General features: G+C 61.0%; 1 protein-coding gene across 4 annotated transcripts in view; it reads right to left on the reverse strand.

Annotated features, from left to right (window-relative positions):
* Nucleotides 1–1,373: 1,373 nt before the first annotated feature.
* TTYH3 (tweety family member 3) overlaps nucleotides 1,374–12,867 on the reverse strand; it is a 30,023-nt gene continuing 18,529 nt past the window's right edge. Inside the window, exons 6-15 of one of the 4 annotated variants that reach the window (XM_012759336.2) lie at nucleotides 12,302–12,374; nucleotides 11,946–12,021; nucleotides 9,843–9,898; nucleotides 9,162–9,254; nucleotides 7,866–7,958; nucleotides 7,502–7,638; nucleotides 6,217–6,390; nucleotides 5,671–5,746; nucleotides 4,645–4,745; nucleotides 1,374–3,240 (exon numbers count right to left, since the gene is read on the reverse strand). In XM_012759336.2, coding sequence (XP_012614790.2) covers nucleotides 4,665–4,745; nucleotides 5,671–5,746; nucleotides 6,217–6,390; nucleotides 7,502–7,638; nucleotides 7,866–7,958; nucleotides 9,162–9,254; nucleotides 9,843–9,898; nucleotides 11,946–12,021; nucleotides 12,302–12,374 — 859 coding nt within the window. In that variant the 3' untranslated portion in view covers nucleotides 1,374–3,240; nucleotides 4,645–4,664. The remainder of the gene's footprint in view (nucleotides 3,241–4,644; nucleotides 4,746–5,670; nucleotides 5,747–6,216; nucleotides 6,391–7,501; nucleotides 7,639–7,865; nucleotides 7,959–9,161; nucleotides 9,255–9,842; nucleotides 9,899–11,945; nucleotides 12,022–12,301; nucleotides 12,375–12,867) is intronic. The other 3 variants (XM_075995245.1, XM_075995244.1, XM_012759337.2) reach the window with 3 other exon arrangements.

Raw genomic sequence — 12,867 nt, forward strand, 5'->3', positions numbered from 1 at the left:
CTGGCCTCTCCAGCCCCGGTGCCTCCCTCTCCTCTGCACAGCGACCCCCAAAGCACACGGCCCGACCGCAGAGCCAGGCTTCTACCGCAGGCTTGATTGGATCAGCGCTCCGTCCCAAATCCCAACTGGACTCCAAGCAGGACAGGCCCCGCCCCGGCCCGCGAGCCCCCGCTCCCCGCCCCGCCCCCAGCTGCACGGACCTGTGGAAGCGCCGGGTGGGAGCCAAAACAGTGCAGGAAGAGGCCTGTTTTTTAAAACTTGTTTATTTTAAAACATGAAACCCAAGCTGAATAGAAACCACAGAAATTACATTGACGAGATTTTTAGTATTTGCCAAGAAAAATAAAGCCCCCAAAGAAATAAAAATCAACCCCCAAACCCAGTTCTAAAAAACAAAAACAAAAACACAGCGACAGTACGTACAGCCATGGACCTACGGAGGCTGGAGGGGAAAATGCAAAAATGGTTCAGGCCTCAGTGCTGCCCCGCTGTCAAGTCCGCTGGGTGGGGGTGGTGAGATGCCAGGGCCTGGGGCAGGGTGGGGGAATGAGCTGGGAAATTTCATATATATAATATGGAACAAACCGGAAGTGGTGTGGCACACAAGCATTATGGCCAAACCAGAGACCCCCGCAGAAAGTCCTGGCCCCTGCCTGCCCTGGCATCTGGGGCCAAGCCCCACCTCCTCTGGGGCTGGGCGAGCCGGGCCCTAGGGCAGGGGATGGTTCTTGGAACTGGATTGCATAGTGAGATGGGTGGGTTGGTGTGGCAGGGAAAGGGCTGGGGGCTTCCAACCAGGCCCCTCCTCTACCCAGACCTGCCAGGGCCAGGGGAGTGGGCACCAGGGAGCCCTCCAGCTGGCCTGGGCCCCTCTCTGCCCCACTCCCATGCTGCAGGACCTGGGGGGATGAGGCCCACTGGTGCGGGTGAGCATGGGGCTGGCCACGGGCAGCTGGCCCTGGCCTGACGCCCCTGGTGGGTGTGGAGAGGTCGCTGGGATGGGGGTTGGGAAGGCGGCACTCAGGACAGAAAACTGCTGGCAGAAGCCGCTCCCCGCAACTACTGAGGTGGGGTTTGAACCCCTTTTGATTTTCCCTTTTCCTGTCTTCAACCTCGGTGAGTAAAAAGTCACAGACAGGGCACGCACGCACACGACAGTCGGGAGTCCCAAGACAGCACGGGGTCACAGCCACGTCCGGGCAGCGCCCACCTCTCATGCTATGTACATTCACCTTGCGGCAGCCTCTCGGCCACGGGCAGCATTTGTGCTTCTGAGCTGTCACAGGCGCTCAGCAGGCACCCAGGTAGGGGTGCTGGTGCCCCCTCCAGACCTGCAGTCAGGAAAGCTCCCAGAGCGGGTCGCACCCAGAGGAAAGGCTGGCAGGTCCACTGCGCCCCATGTGGCTCAGAACGACGGCCCGGCAGGGCCTGGAGCAGTCTCCTCCACGAGGTTTGGTCATGCCCGGGGGGCTCAGATGCCCAGGCTTGGGGCCCCAGGCCCACTGGCTCCCCTCTGCCCCACCCCCCCTTTTGGTCCCAGACACCAGCACAAAGGAAGGGGGGTCACGGAGGAGGAGCAGGGGGAGCTGGCCTGGGGAGGGATGAGGACATTTCTGGTACAGGGAGCTGCCCTGCTGCTCCGGGAGAACCACGTGTCTGTAAACTGCTGGGGCTGCCTGCCCCCTTCCCTGCGGGGCCTGGCCTTGACCCCTGCCGTGGCTGTCCAGGGCCCTCTGGCTGCCCCTGACCTTGGCACACGCATTCAGCCCCACCATCTGGGCCAGGCTGGGGCTGGAAGGGGCAGAACTTCCCAGTCCTGATTTGGGGGTGGTTCTACCCTCCATGGCAGGAAGCAAACATCGTACACTAGAGCCAAAAGCACCTTAGGGAAGCCGTGTTCCCACTTCACAGGGAGGGAGACCGAGGCTGCAGTGACCCCAGTCCACAGCCCGTGGGATATTCATTGCCAAGGATGCAGCTCTCCTGGGATAGCAGCTGCCCAGGGAGGCGTCTCTGGCCCTCTGGGCTGCCTGCTGGTCTAGGGCCCCTCCCCAGCAGCACCCCACGAAGAAACAGCTACCCCAGGCCCAGCTCCTGGCCAGCTGTGCTGGGCCTCGGCTCCAGCCTGGACTTGTGGTCATACTCGCTGGCTCTCAGCCAGGGGCGCCCGTGGAGCTGGGAGTGAGGTCAGTGGTTAGTCCTGGGAGGGTGGCAGGGGCTGAGGGCACATTCCCAGCCAGCTTGGGTCCAGCCCCCGAGGCCAGGCTCCGGGGACTGTGCACCTGTCATGGATGGAAACAGAACCAAGAAGGGAAGGAAGGGGCTGGTGATCCCCTCAGCCTGCAGCCCTGGAGATGACAAATGTTGTTAGTGCAAAAAACGAACCAGATGAAGCTGCCCAGTCTCCGGGGTCAGGGGAGGGGGTTTGGCACCAAGGAGGCCAGCACTGGGAGGCGGGAGGGCTGGCGCCTCCGCAGGGCAGGCGCTGAGGGAGAGAGAGGCGGCGGGAGGCAGAGAGGGCCCCGAGATGCTCTGGCAGCTGGAGGGAGAGGCGAGCTGTGGTCAGCTGTGCCACACGGGCAAGGAGGGCGCCACAGACACTGCAGAGATGGGTGCGTGGGGGCCGCGAGGTCTGCGGACGAGCAGGCGGTGTGCCCTGTCCTTCGGTGGCCAGAGGATGCCTGGCACAGAGGGCTCCTGCCATGCCTGTGAACTAAGAAGGGGTCCACAGAAGCACCTGGGCAGGTGGCGTCAGAGCTGCAGGAGGGAAGGGGCCCAGCAGGGACAGCACAGGCCAGGGTGCAGGCAGGGATGGGGGTAAGAGCTGCGTCGGCTACAGAGGGAACGTGTCACGGCACAAGCACCTGCCCAGAGTGGGCTTGGTGAATCTAGGGGCAGGGGTGGCCGTGCAGGGCAGGGTGGTGGCAGCAGCGTTCAGGTGTGTGACTCACGTTGGGGGCATGGGTCCAGAGACCCGATTCTCAACTGTGCCCCTGTGGGCAGGGGAGAGGAAGGGCAAGGGGCAAGCAGCCTGCAGATGCGCCTGTCCGAGGCGGGCCTGGAATGGCGTGCGGAGGTCCTGGGATGGCCCTGGGTGGAAGCGGCAGTGCTGGCACGGGGAGGGGGCGATTGGCACGTGGGGCGGGTGGCTGCCTGGAGCGCGGTCTAGTGGCCGCTGCCGCTGGAGTCGGGGCGAGGCTGGCTCGTGGCGAGGTATTTGGCTCTCATGCTGGAGGTGTACTGCAGGGAGACAGGGGGTGCTGGTCAGAGGGCGCTGGGCACACCGGGGCCACCTCAGCTGGGCCTGGCTCCAGGAGCCAAAACCAACCCTGGGGGCAGAATGTGATAGCATAGGCCTGGCTGACAAACCCCATGGGAAGGGTTTCTGGGAGGTCCGGCTGGGGCTGAGGGAGGTGGCAGCCCTCAGGACACAGAAGCCTGCCCCAAGACCCGTCTCCTCTCCCATTAGAGGAGTACATTTGGCCCTCTACGCCCACATCGCTGGCATTTGGGCCTTGGGCCAGGCAGAGCTCTGCTACTCCCATGGCCAGTGCTCAAAGACCCTAACTGCACCCATGCCCAGGACAGGAAGGCCATACACAGGCCACCCCTGTGCCAGGCAGGGTCCTCCTGAACCCAGGCCCCAGGGGCTGAGCCCACAGGAGTAGGAGGCCCCAGCCTGGGGGCACCCCAGCCTTCTCTCCCAGCTGCTCTGCTCCGTCATCCCCTGAAGCCACACAGGCCCCCTGGCTGGAGCATGGTTCGGGATGAGCAGGCGGTGCGTGCCCCGTCCCTCACTCCAGGGGACTGAGCTGCAGGATCCTCCCGGGGCCCAGACTCAGACAGAGGCAGCTGGAGGGGCAGCCCCATGCACCCAGCTCTGTAGATGGCCGCAAACCTGACCACCCGCACAACCTCGAGCAGTGCACGTGTGTGTGAGTGCACAAGTGTACATGTGGGTGTGTGCTCACAGAGCAACACACGTGGACGAGGTGTGTGCTCAGGCCCACATGCCCACAGGGGCAAAGGCCAGGGTAAGGAGCCAGGCAGGCTGGCCCATGTACCCCAAATGCGCTCCAGAACCCCAGGCGCCCAAGGCCCTTCCCCAGAGTCCTCAGATCCCAAGGGACAACGCTCCCTGGGCCTGAGAGCCCTCCTGGGACACAGGGTGTGAGCAGCCTGCTGGGCGGCCGTGAGGAAGAAGGAGCAGTGGCCCCAGGAGCCATGTCATTCCAGGGACATGCAGCAGGGCAGGGGCATGGGGTGGGGAAGGGCCAACACGAGGCCGCACCTCAAGGGCCGGGCTTGCCGGCCACACACCCAGAGGCCGAGCCCCACTCTCTAAACCAAGCCCAGGAGACACAGAGGCCTGGGTGGGTAGTTTCCTCACTGGGAGGTGACAAGAGAGGCTAGGACCACTTGCAGCTGGTGGCAGAGTCTGGAGGGGGCTCGTGCCCCTGCTGTGAGGCCGGCGTTCAGGTCTGTGTGTGGCTGGGCTGTGCTTCCCAGAGCCAGCCCAGTGGGTGGGAGCAGAACCAATGGAGCCCGAGGCCAGCGCCGGAGGGAGTGGCAGTGAGCGCAGGGTGGAGGCATGGAGGCGCAGGCGGGCGGCCGTGCGGGGTAGGGGACCCGGTGGGTCAGTACCTGTCACTCTGAGGGCACAGCTACCACAGCGTTCGGGCACTGTCCATGGGCTTAAACTGCCAGCCCGCGTGGCTGCCAGAGTCCAGGGCAGCCAGATAGCGCTAGGAGGGCCCGGGGAGTGGGGTGCAGGAGAGAGAGAGAGAGGGCAGCCTCAACACCTGGGTGCGGGACCCGGTGGGAGCAGGCCATGGGGACGTGCGATGAGGAGGAGGGTGAATGAGTGACATGGGGGCCTGTGGCTTGGGATGGCCTCTGGGCCTTACAGGCCCTGCTCCCGGGCACCCCAGGCCCAGCTCTGTGCTGCAGGCATAATGGTAGCGGCCACAAGGCAGGTATTTTGGAAGCAAAACAACCTTTGGCCTCTGTCCTTGTGGCCCAGTCCCTTCCTCCCAGACTCTCCACAAACTGCTTCTCTTTGGCACCAAAACCGTCCTGCCTGTGCTTGTCTTCGTCTTGTTCCCGTGGTCAGAGGGGACCCCAGGCCCAGCCCAGCACTCTTTGGATGCCCTGGACTCTGGAGCAGCCACGGGCCGAGGCCAGGTGGACACTTGGGAGAACAGTCAAGGCAGAAAGAGGAAGGGTCCCGGGCCTGGCCACTGGGAGCAGGGGTGTGGAGGGGGAAGCCCCCACAGTCCAGAGGTCCAGTGGGGTGGGAAGAGACAGATGCCAGGGCCCGGGTGAGCCAGGAGAGCTCCTCCAGGGTCACATCCTACCCACCCACTCCCCTTCCCCAAGAGAAGGCCCAAGAGCTGACCCACCAGGTAGCTGGCCTGCTCTGGCCCTAGGGTGCCTGAAGACGAGCCAGGAGGAGCAGGTGGGCCCACCTGGCCCTGCCCACTGAGACCAGGCACCCTGCGAGAACCCCGGCTAGAGAGAGCCTTCTTGGTCCCCAGCACTGGACGCTCACAGCTGCCCCCAGAGCCCACACCACCCATGAGAGCCACACCAGCCCACCGAGGCAGCGGCACTGCAGACCCCCTCTGAGGCTGAGGGTCCCCCCACCCACCCTCCTGCCCCGACACTTACTGAGGGTGGTGGGGACTCGCGCCCAATGAGTGGGGTGTTCTCACAGCGGGGATTCTGGAAATTGGCATTCTGGCTCCTGAGGCAGGAGGGGAGAGAGTGGCTGTGAGTGACCGTTGGCCACAGTGGTCCCAGATCTGGGTTGAGAGGCCCCATCTTAGAGCCAGGCAGAGCCTGTGTCCACCCAGCTCTGCCCAGCACCACCTTCGGTCCTGCCTTCCACAGCTGTGGGCACAGTGTTCTCACTGGGAGTCCGGACAGCGGGCACAGTAACCAAGGGCTCAGGGGGGCCCCATGGGTACCCACCTGCCCTGGCCAGAGCCCACCATGTAGCCAGGGCCCAGGGTCCTTGGCCGCAGCATCCTTGTTCCCCAGATGCGGAACCTCCCTCTGACCACATGCCTCTCCACGGCCCCTGCCCAGGTTCCCTGGGAGCAGGAGGCAGGCCAGGCCAGGCTGACCCCATGTCGCAAGTATGGACGCCTGCCCAGGGACTCAGCTCTGCCTGGCCCCACCTAGGCTGGCCCTGGCCTGCTCCCCAGGACTCACATGTACTCGGTGACCGGGGCGTTGCTGACGGTGTGGGCCGCGGCCGGGATGCTGGTCTCGCTGCCGTAGCTGCTCCCGCAGCTGTACAGGCTAGGCATGTGGACGCGGTAAAGGCTGTCGTGGGTCTGCCTCGGCCCTGGAGCGGCCTCCTCCTCCCCGTCCTCATCGGGGCCTCTGCAGGGAGGGACACCCAGCCCAGGCTCAGGCCCTGGCAGGAAGGAGCCAGCCACAAGACCCACGGCAGTCAGCTCTGGTGCAGATACCCATGGTCCCAGCCCTGGCTCGGTCACGTACACACTGCGGGACTTTGGGCAGGTCCCATGGCTCTGTGTCCAGCCTTGTCCCATATGAGGTGGGGTGCTAACAGACCCAAGGATCACCCGAGTGCCAGGGCCTGTACTGTGGCCTGCAGGTGGTTCTGTCTGCTTATTAAAGAAGGGAGCAGGGCCCCTCCTAGGGGAGCACAGAAGGCCAGTGCCTGGAGGCCTCGATGCCCTACTTTGGCTCTGCAGGGAACATCAGAGACCATATGCACCACTGAGTGGCCTGAGCCGGCTCTCCCTGCCCTGCTGCCCTCTGGCTTCCTGTCCAGTCCTCCTTGTAGACTGCTGCAGGGTGGAGCGGGGAGCTGTGGGCCAGGCCTCTGCCACTCTGGAGCCCTCCCCGCCACGCCTGGGCCCAGACGGGATGCTGGGCTGGGCTCATGGTGGTGAAGACAGTGGTTGCTGGTGGCTGAGTGGTGACCACCAGGCAAGCCTACAGCAGGGCCTTCGTACGTAGTGGCTTACCTAGTGCTCACCCGACCCTCAAGGTGTGTCCTCTTACAACTCCCTTTTCAGAGTTAGGGAAACTGAGGCCTGGGGTGGTTAAAAGACTTGCCCACAGTCACACAACAAGCAAAGGTAGAGTCAGGATGCAAACCTAGCTATGTGGTTTCAGGCTGTGCTTATAGCTACTCCTATCTGCCATCTCTATCACCACTGCCACCATCATCATCACCTTCATCACCATCACCAACATCATGATCATCACCAGCTGCCTTGCCCTGGACTCGCACGACCCAGGCCGGGAGCTCTTCTAGGCCCAGTTTCCTTCTGTGAAATGGGGATGCTCACTTGGGAGCTGGTAGCCTCAGAGATGCTACAGAGGCCTAGAGAGTGCTAGGAATGGAGGAGGCCTTTGTCCCTCACCTCTGGGGACTAGGCCATAGGTGTTCAGAAGGGCATGCCCCTGAAAGTCCTGCATGCTGTGCGGCCCAGCTCCAGCACTGCTCTGAGCCCCTCACCTCTTCTGCTGCCAGGTATGTGGAACGCTGCAGACGATGGAGCTGAACATGAGGGCAGTGACGAAGGAGAAGAGAGCCAGGTAGATGAGGCCCTCGACGCCATCATAGCAGAAGCCGGTCAGCGCCTGCACGTAGTCCTGAGGCCAAGTGGGGACAAGATGGCAAGACCCAGAGACAGGAGAGGTGGGGACAGGCAGTGTGAGGCCCTTGGCCCAGCCATGGTGTCCTGGACCCCCCCACCCCACCTCCGAGGCTGAGCTGAGGACCCACTGTCTGTCCACGAGTCCCCATCCTCCCGAATGCTGGCCCACCTGCTCCCTGACCCCAGGCAACAATGCCTCTGCCCCAGGTAGCGGGCTCTCACCAGATGCAGGCTGCGGCAGTCCACCAGGGCGGTGAGGTGCTGCAGGTTCACCTCCGTGCCATTGAGCACCTCCTGGACATGGAGCAGGGGGTCCTGGAACACAGGTACCAGATGAGGTCAGCACCTCATTTGGAAGGTGGCCCCATGCCAGCTACCCCCCCCCATAGAGGCCCCTAGGTCTCCCTCCATCCCACAACCTGTCTTTGAGACCACTCTCAACCTTGTGGTATTGGGGCAAGCTCTGAGGACCCCTGGGCATTCAGAAATGGCAACCTCAGAGTGTGCCCTGGACCCCCAGGGCCTGCTGAGGACATTAGGACCCACAGATGCCTGTCCAGTGTGGCCATCAACACGTGAGGACAGATCTCCCTTTATTGTAAGAGAAACAGCAAACCACCCGCACGTCTACTGATGCAGGACTTGTTCTGGCTTAAAAAATTGTATTTTTTTTTTTAGACAGAGTGTCATTCTGTTGCCCGGGCTAGAGTGCCGTGGCATCAATGTAGCTCACAGCAACCTCAAAGTCCTGGGGTCAAGCGATCCTCCCGAGTAGCTGGGACTACAGGCATGCACCACCATGCCCGGCTAATTTTTTCTATATATTTTTAGTTGGCCAACTAATTTCTTTCTATTTTAGTAGAGACGGGGTCTTGCTCTTGCTCAGGCTGGTCTCAAACTCCTGACCTTGAGCAATCTGCCTGTCTCAGCCTCCCAGAGTGCTAGGATTACAGGTGTGAGCCACCACGCCCAGCAAAAAGTCATATTTTAAAGGACAGTTACAGACAAGGGAAAATTCTCAGGATGTGTTAAGTGTCAAAACATCACACAAAATTCTCTGTGCAGAGTGAGCCTGATCCTGTAGTGCGTCTGTGCTTGCCTCCTGCATCAGCCTCCCAGGTAGCTGAGACTACAGGTGTACACCACACCTGGCTAATTTTCAAAAAATTTTTTGTAGAGATGGGGTCTTGCTATGTCATCCAGGCTGGTCTCAAACTCCTAGGCTCAAGTGATCCTCCTGTCTTGGCCTCTCAAAGTGCTGGGATTACAGGCATGAGCCACCATGCCCGGCCAACAAAATTATTTTTAAAAACCTACCCAAAACCCCAGGGAGAAGGAAAGAGGGGGCAGGGAAGGAAGGTAAAAAGGGTGAGGAGAAAACAGGAACCACCTCCAGCCCTAATACCAGGTCCCACTGCCTTTCCCAAATTTGCCCTGAGCTCTGTTTGTACCCCAAATTCCTTTCATGCAGACAAGAGGGTCCCTGCCCCCACCTCCTCTCCCCTTATAGGCCCTCACCTTGGTGGCTGGGTGTTCCTGGGGCACACTCTTCAGGAGCTCGACCACGATGTCCTGCATCTCCACCAGTGCCTTGTGGCTGCCAGACAGCTTCTGCTCCAGGGAGAGGCAGTTGATGGCAGTGGGTGCGGGGGCCAGCCTGCCTCTCCCTCCCTTCCAACCCAGGCCCCCTGACAGGGCAGCCTGCCCACAAGGCCAACATGGCACCCCTCCCTGGCTGCCCTGTGGTGGTAACTCGAACCAGGCACTACTCTGGGGAGCAAAGCCCAGCATCCTCAGGGTAGATGAAAGTTCCCAGGACCCGGAGGGCCCAGCAGGCACAGAAAAATGACAGGCAGTGGGGCCAGGGCCCGGCCAGGTGGTGCTGCAGACCCACAGACTCCCCAGCAGGCCACCTGAACAGACTGCCTCTCTGCAGGTATCCCCAGAGCCCCTCTCATGCATACCATGGGCAGCCCCAGGAGTCCCAGGGATGGAAGTGTGTTAACCAGGTCACCCCAAAAGGCTTGCGCCCAGGGCACAGGATAGTAACCCCAGCACGGCCCCCATCCAGCTACCTCCCACAGCACCCAGAGTCCTGTAGGCCGTAGGGCCTCTCTCACAGAGAAACGGAGTGCTTCAGATTCTCCCCGAACACCCCAGCCTCCACCCCTGGCCCCCTAGGGCCAGCCGCGCTCTCACCTGTTGGAAGGGGTTGGCAGCACGGGGTGAGCAGGTCAGGTAGTATTGCAGGATATCTGCAGAGAGAAGGCGCAGCCGCTCAGCCCAGACAGCTGACCGTGAGCATGTGACCGTGTGTGTGTGTATCTGCATGCGTGCATGTCGCATGTGTGTCTGCGTGCACCTGCACCTGGCTGGGCTCCGGGCTCCCATCCAGCCTCAATGAGCCCAGGGTCCCCACACACCGGCCCCTTGCCTGGGTTCCGCCTTCTGAACTCTCTACAAGTTTAGTTCTTCCAATTATAAAACGATGTTAAACAAGAAAAGATGGTTTTATTTTATTTTTATTTATTTTATTTATTTCTTTATCTTTTTAATTTTCTTTTTCTTTTTTTTTTTGTGAGAGACAACAGCATATGCTATGAGAAAAGAAGGTTTTAAAAGGTGGAAAACTAATAAAAGTTGTCAGAAACATAAAGCACCAGTCTTCGCTTTTAGCCACCTGTAAAATGGAGCCAATACAGTTGGCCTCTCGGCCTTCCATGTGGGATCTCTGGCCTGCAGGCTGGAGCCCACACTCACGTGTGTGTACTGGAGCACGTGTACGTGTGTGCGCGCTTACTCGAGCACAGTGGGGGCTATTGTGCTTGCCAAGGTCCCACAAGCCCAAGGAGTGGGGACCCGGAGAGCCCAGGCTGCTGGCACGAAGGCTGAGGTAGAGGTAGGGCCAGTCATCACCATCCCTGCCAGCCCCAGCTGCACGGGCCCACTCCTCCCACCCTCACCTCCAGGGTAAGGGGAGGGGCTCCTCAGGCTTCGGTGGAACTGGTTCCTTCCACAAAACGAGCTATAAAACCAGCCCACAAGCTAATCCTGTGGCTTTGGTGGACAAAGGGTGACAGGACGGTCCTGACAGGGATGGGCTTTTCCAGGCCATTCGGTGCCCTGCAGCGAAAGCCCCTCTGTTTTCTTTCTTTCTTTTTTTTTTTTTTTTTGATACAGAGTCTCGCTTTGTGTTGCCCAGGCTAGAGTAAGTGCCGTGGTGTCAGCCTAGCTCACAGCAACTTCAAACTCCTGGGCTCAAGCAATCCTGCTGCCTCAGCCTCCCGAGTAGCTGGGACTACAGGCATGTGCCACCATGCCTGGCTAATTTTTTCTATATATATTAGCTGGCCAATTAATTTCTTTCTATTTATAGTAGAGACGGGGTCTCGCTCTTGCTCAGGCTGGTTTCGAACTCCTGACCTTGAGCAATCCGCCCGCCTCGGCCTCCCAGAGTGATAGGATTACAGGCGTGAGCCACCGAGCCCGGCCCCCTCTGTTTTCTGTTAGGGAACATGTAATACTCCTATAACAGGCTCCCACAAGCTTAGCAGTGTCCAGCCTGACCACACCCCAACCCCCAGAGTCCCACGTCCCACCTCTCTGATGTCTACCCTGAGTCGCAAACCTGGCCAAAACTTCTGACCCATTCCCAGCCTGTTCCCCTAGCCCCTAACACAACTCATGGCCCTGCTACAAGGAGCCACCCAGACCAGAGCCTCAGCTACCTGCCAGCCCCCTGCACCCCACGCACCGGGAAGTCAAAGCACAGCCTTGTATACCTTGTGTGTTCAGGCCCTGCTGTCTCCACTCTCTCCTGCCAGAGGAGTCCCCCTTACCACCCTGGTGACCCCAGCAGCCCGGAGAAGCTTTCAAAGGAACCTCCAATCGTGGGTCCCATCTCTCCTCCAATACCCTCTCCTTCCCTCCCTCCAATAGCCCGCCCAAATAAAGCATAAGGTTACCACTGTGACCTAGCCCTGTGGCCTACCTGGGCTCCTTGCCCCACTGGTCCACTTACTGCCTCACAAACTCATCACGTGTTTCTGCCTCAGCACAAGATGCCTTTGCACAAGATTCAGCCTTCTCTGGGTCAACTTTGACGCCACCTGTTTGGCAGGCCTTCGCTGACCAGGCCACTTGGTCCCCCACCCCCATTACTGGCCTCACGTGGCCCCTGTGCTCTGTCCCCCCAGAGCCTCCTGCAACCTGTCTCCCCAAGAGGGTGGCCTATGAGGGCAGGGACACCTCTGCCTCAGCTGCTGTGCCCTTCCGCTCCACCTGACCCCGCCGCAGACTCACCCCCACTCAGCACTGAGTATTCCTCGACCATCTTGGTCACGTAGGTGTTGGGGTCCACGCAGAAGTCGCTGGAGCCCTGGGGTATGTACAGGCAGGAAGAGGGGTGACCAAGCTGGGCCTCAAAGGGAAGCTGCCCCCACCCTGGGACCTCAGGGGTAGAACCTGGCCCCCGGGGTTTGCTTTCAGTTCAGGAGAGTAGAGTGTGGACTTGGGGGCAGGGACATGCTTGTGCGTACGGTAGGTTCCCACCGCTCTCGGGACCCAGTGACCTGGGGGAGATGGGGAGGGGAAAGGAACATGGCTGCCCCATGCCCGGACCCAGCAGATGGGACTCACTAGTCCCCTCCTCCACTCACCACGGACACGGCCAGCTCCAAGCCCAGTGCACCCCAGCTGATGACCAGGGCCAGGACACCCAGCAGGCAGACCCTTGGGGCAAAGACAGCCAGTCAGCAGCCCCCAGGCTGAGGGTTGGGGATGTGCAGCCTGCGGGCCAGAAGGCGGGTGCCAGGGCACATCTGGGGGTCCAGCCCACACTGGGCGTGTGGTTCCTCCCATGGCCTGGCCTCAGCCAGAGCTGCCCAAAGCCCAGAGCCCAGAGAGATGCCCCTCTCTGGCTGGGGTGGGGTGGGCTGGGCTGGAGCCCGGAGAGCTCAGAGCTGGGGGCAAGGAGGGTGGGGAAGGCCAGGTGCCATCCTGTTCCCCAGCCCCTCCCCAAGCACCTCTCAGCAGATAATAGTGGCCACTTTCACTCTGGGCCCTGCAGCTTGCTGTCTACATAGTGGCCAGAGGGGCCTACTAACCCCGGCCTGGGCTCACCTACCTCCCCTGACCCCTATGGTCCAGAAACACATGCCTCCCACAGCTCTGTGCACACTGGCATCAAACACCCTTCCTCAGGTGTCCAAGTGCCCTCTGTTCC

The sequence above is a fragment of the Microcebus murinus genome, chromosome 19, assembly GCF_040939455.1.
Source record: "Microcebus murinus isolate Inina chromosome 19, M.murinus_Inina_mat1.0, whole genome shotgun sequence".
Taxonomy (NCBI): Eukaryota; Metazoa; Chordata; class Mammalia; order Primates; family Cheirogaleidae; genus Microcebus; species Microcebus murinus.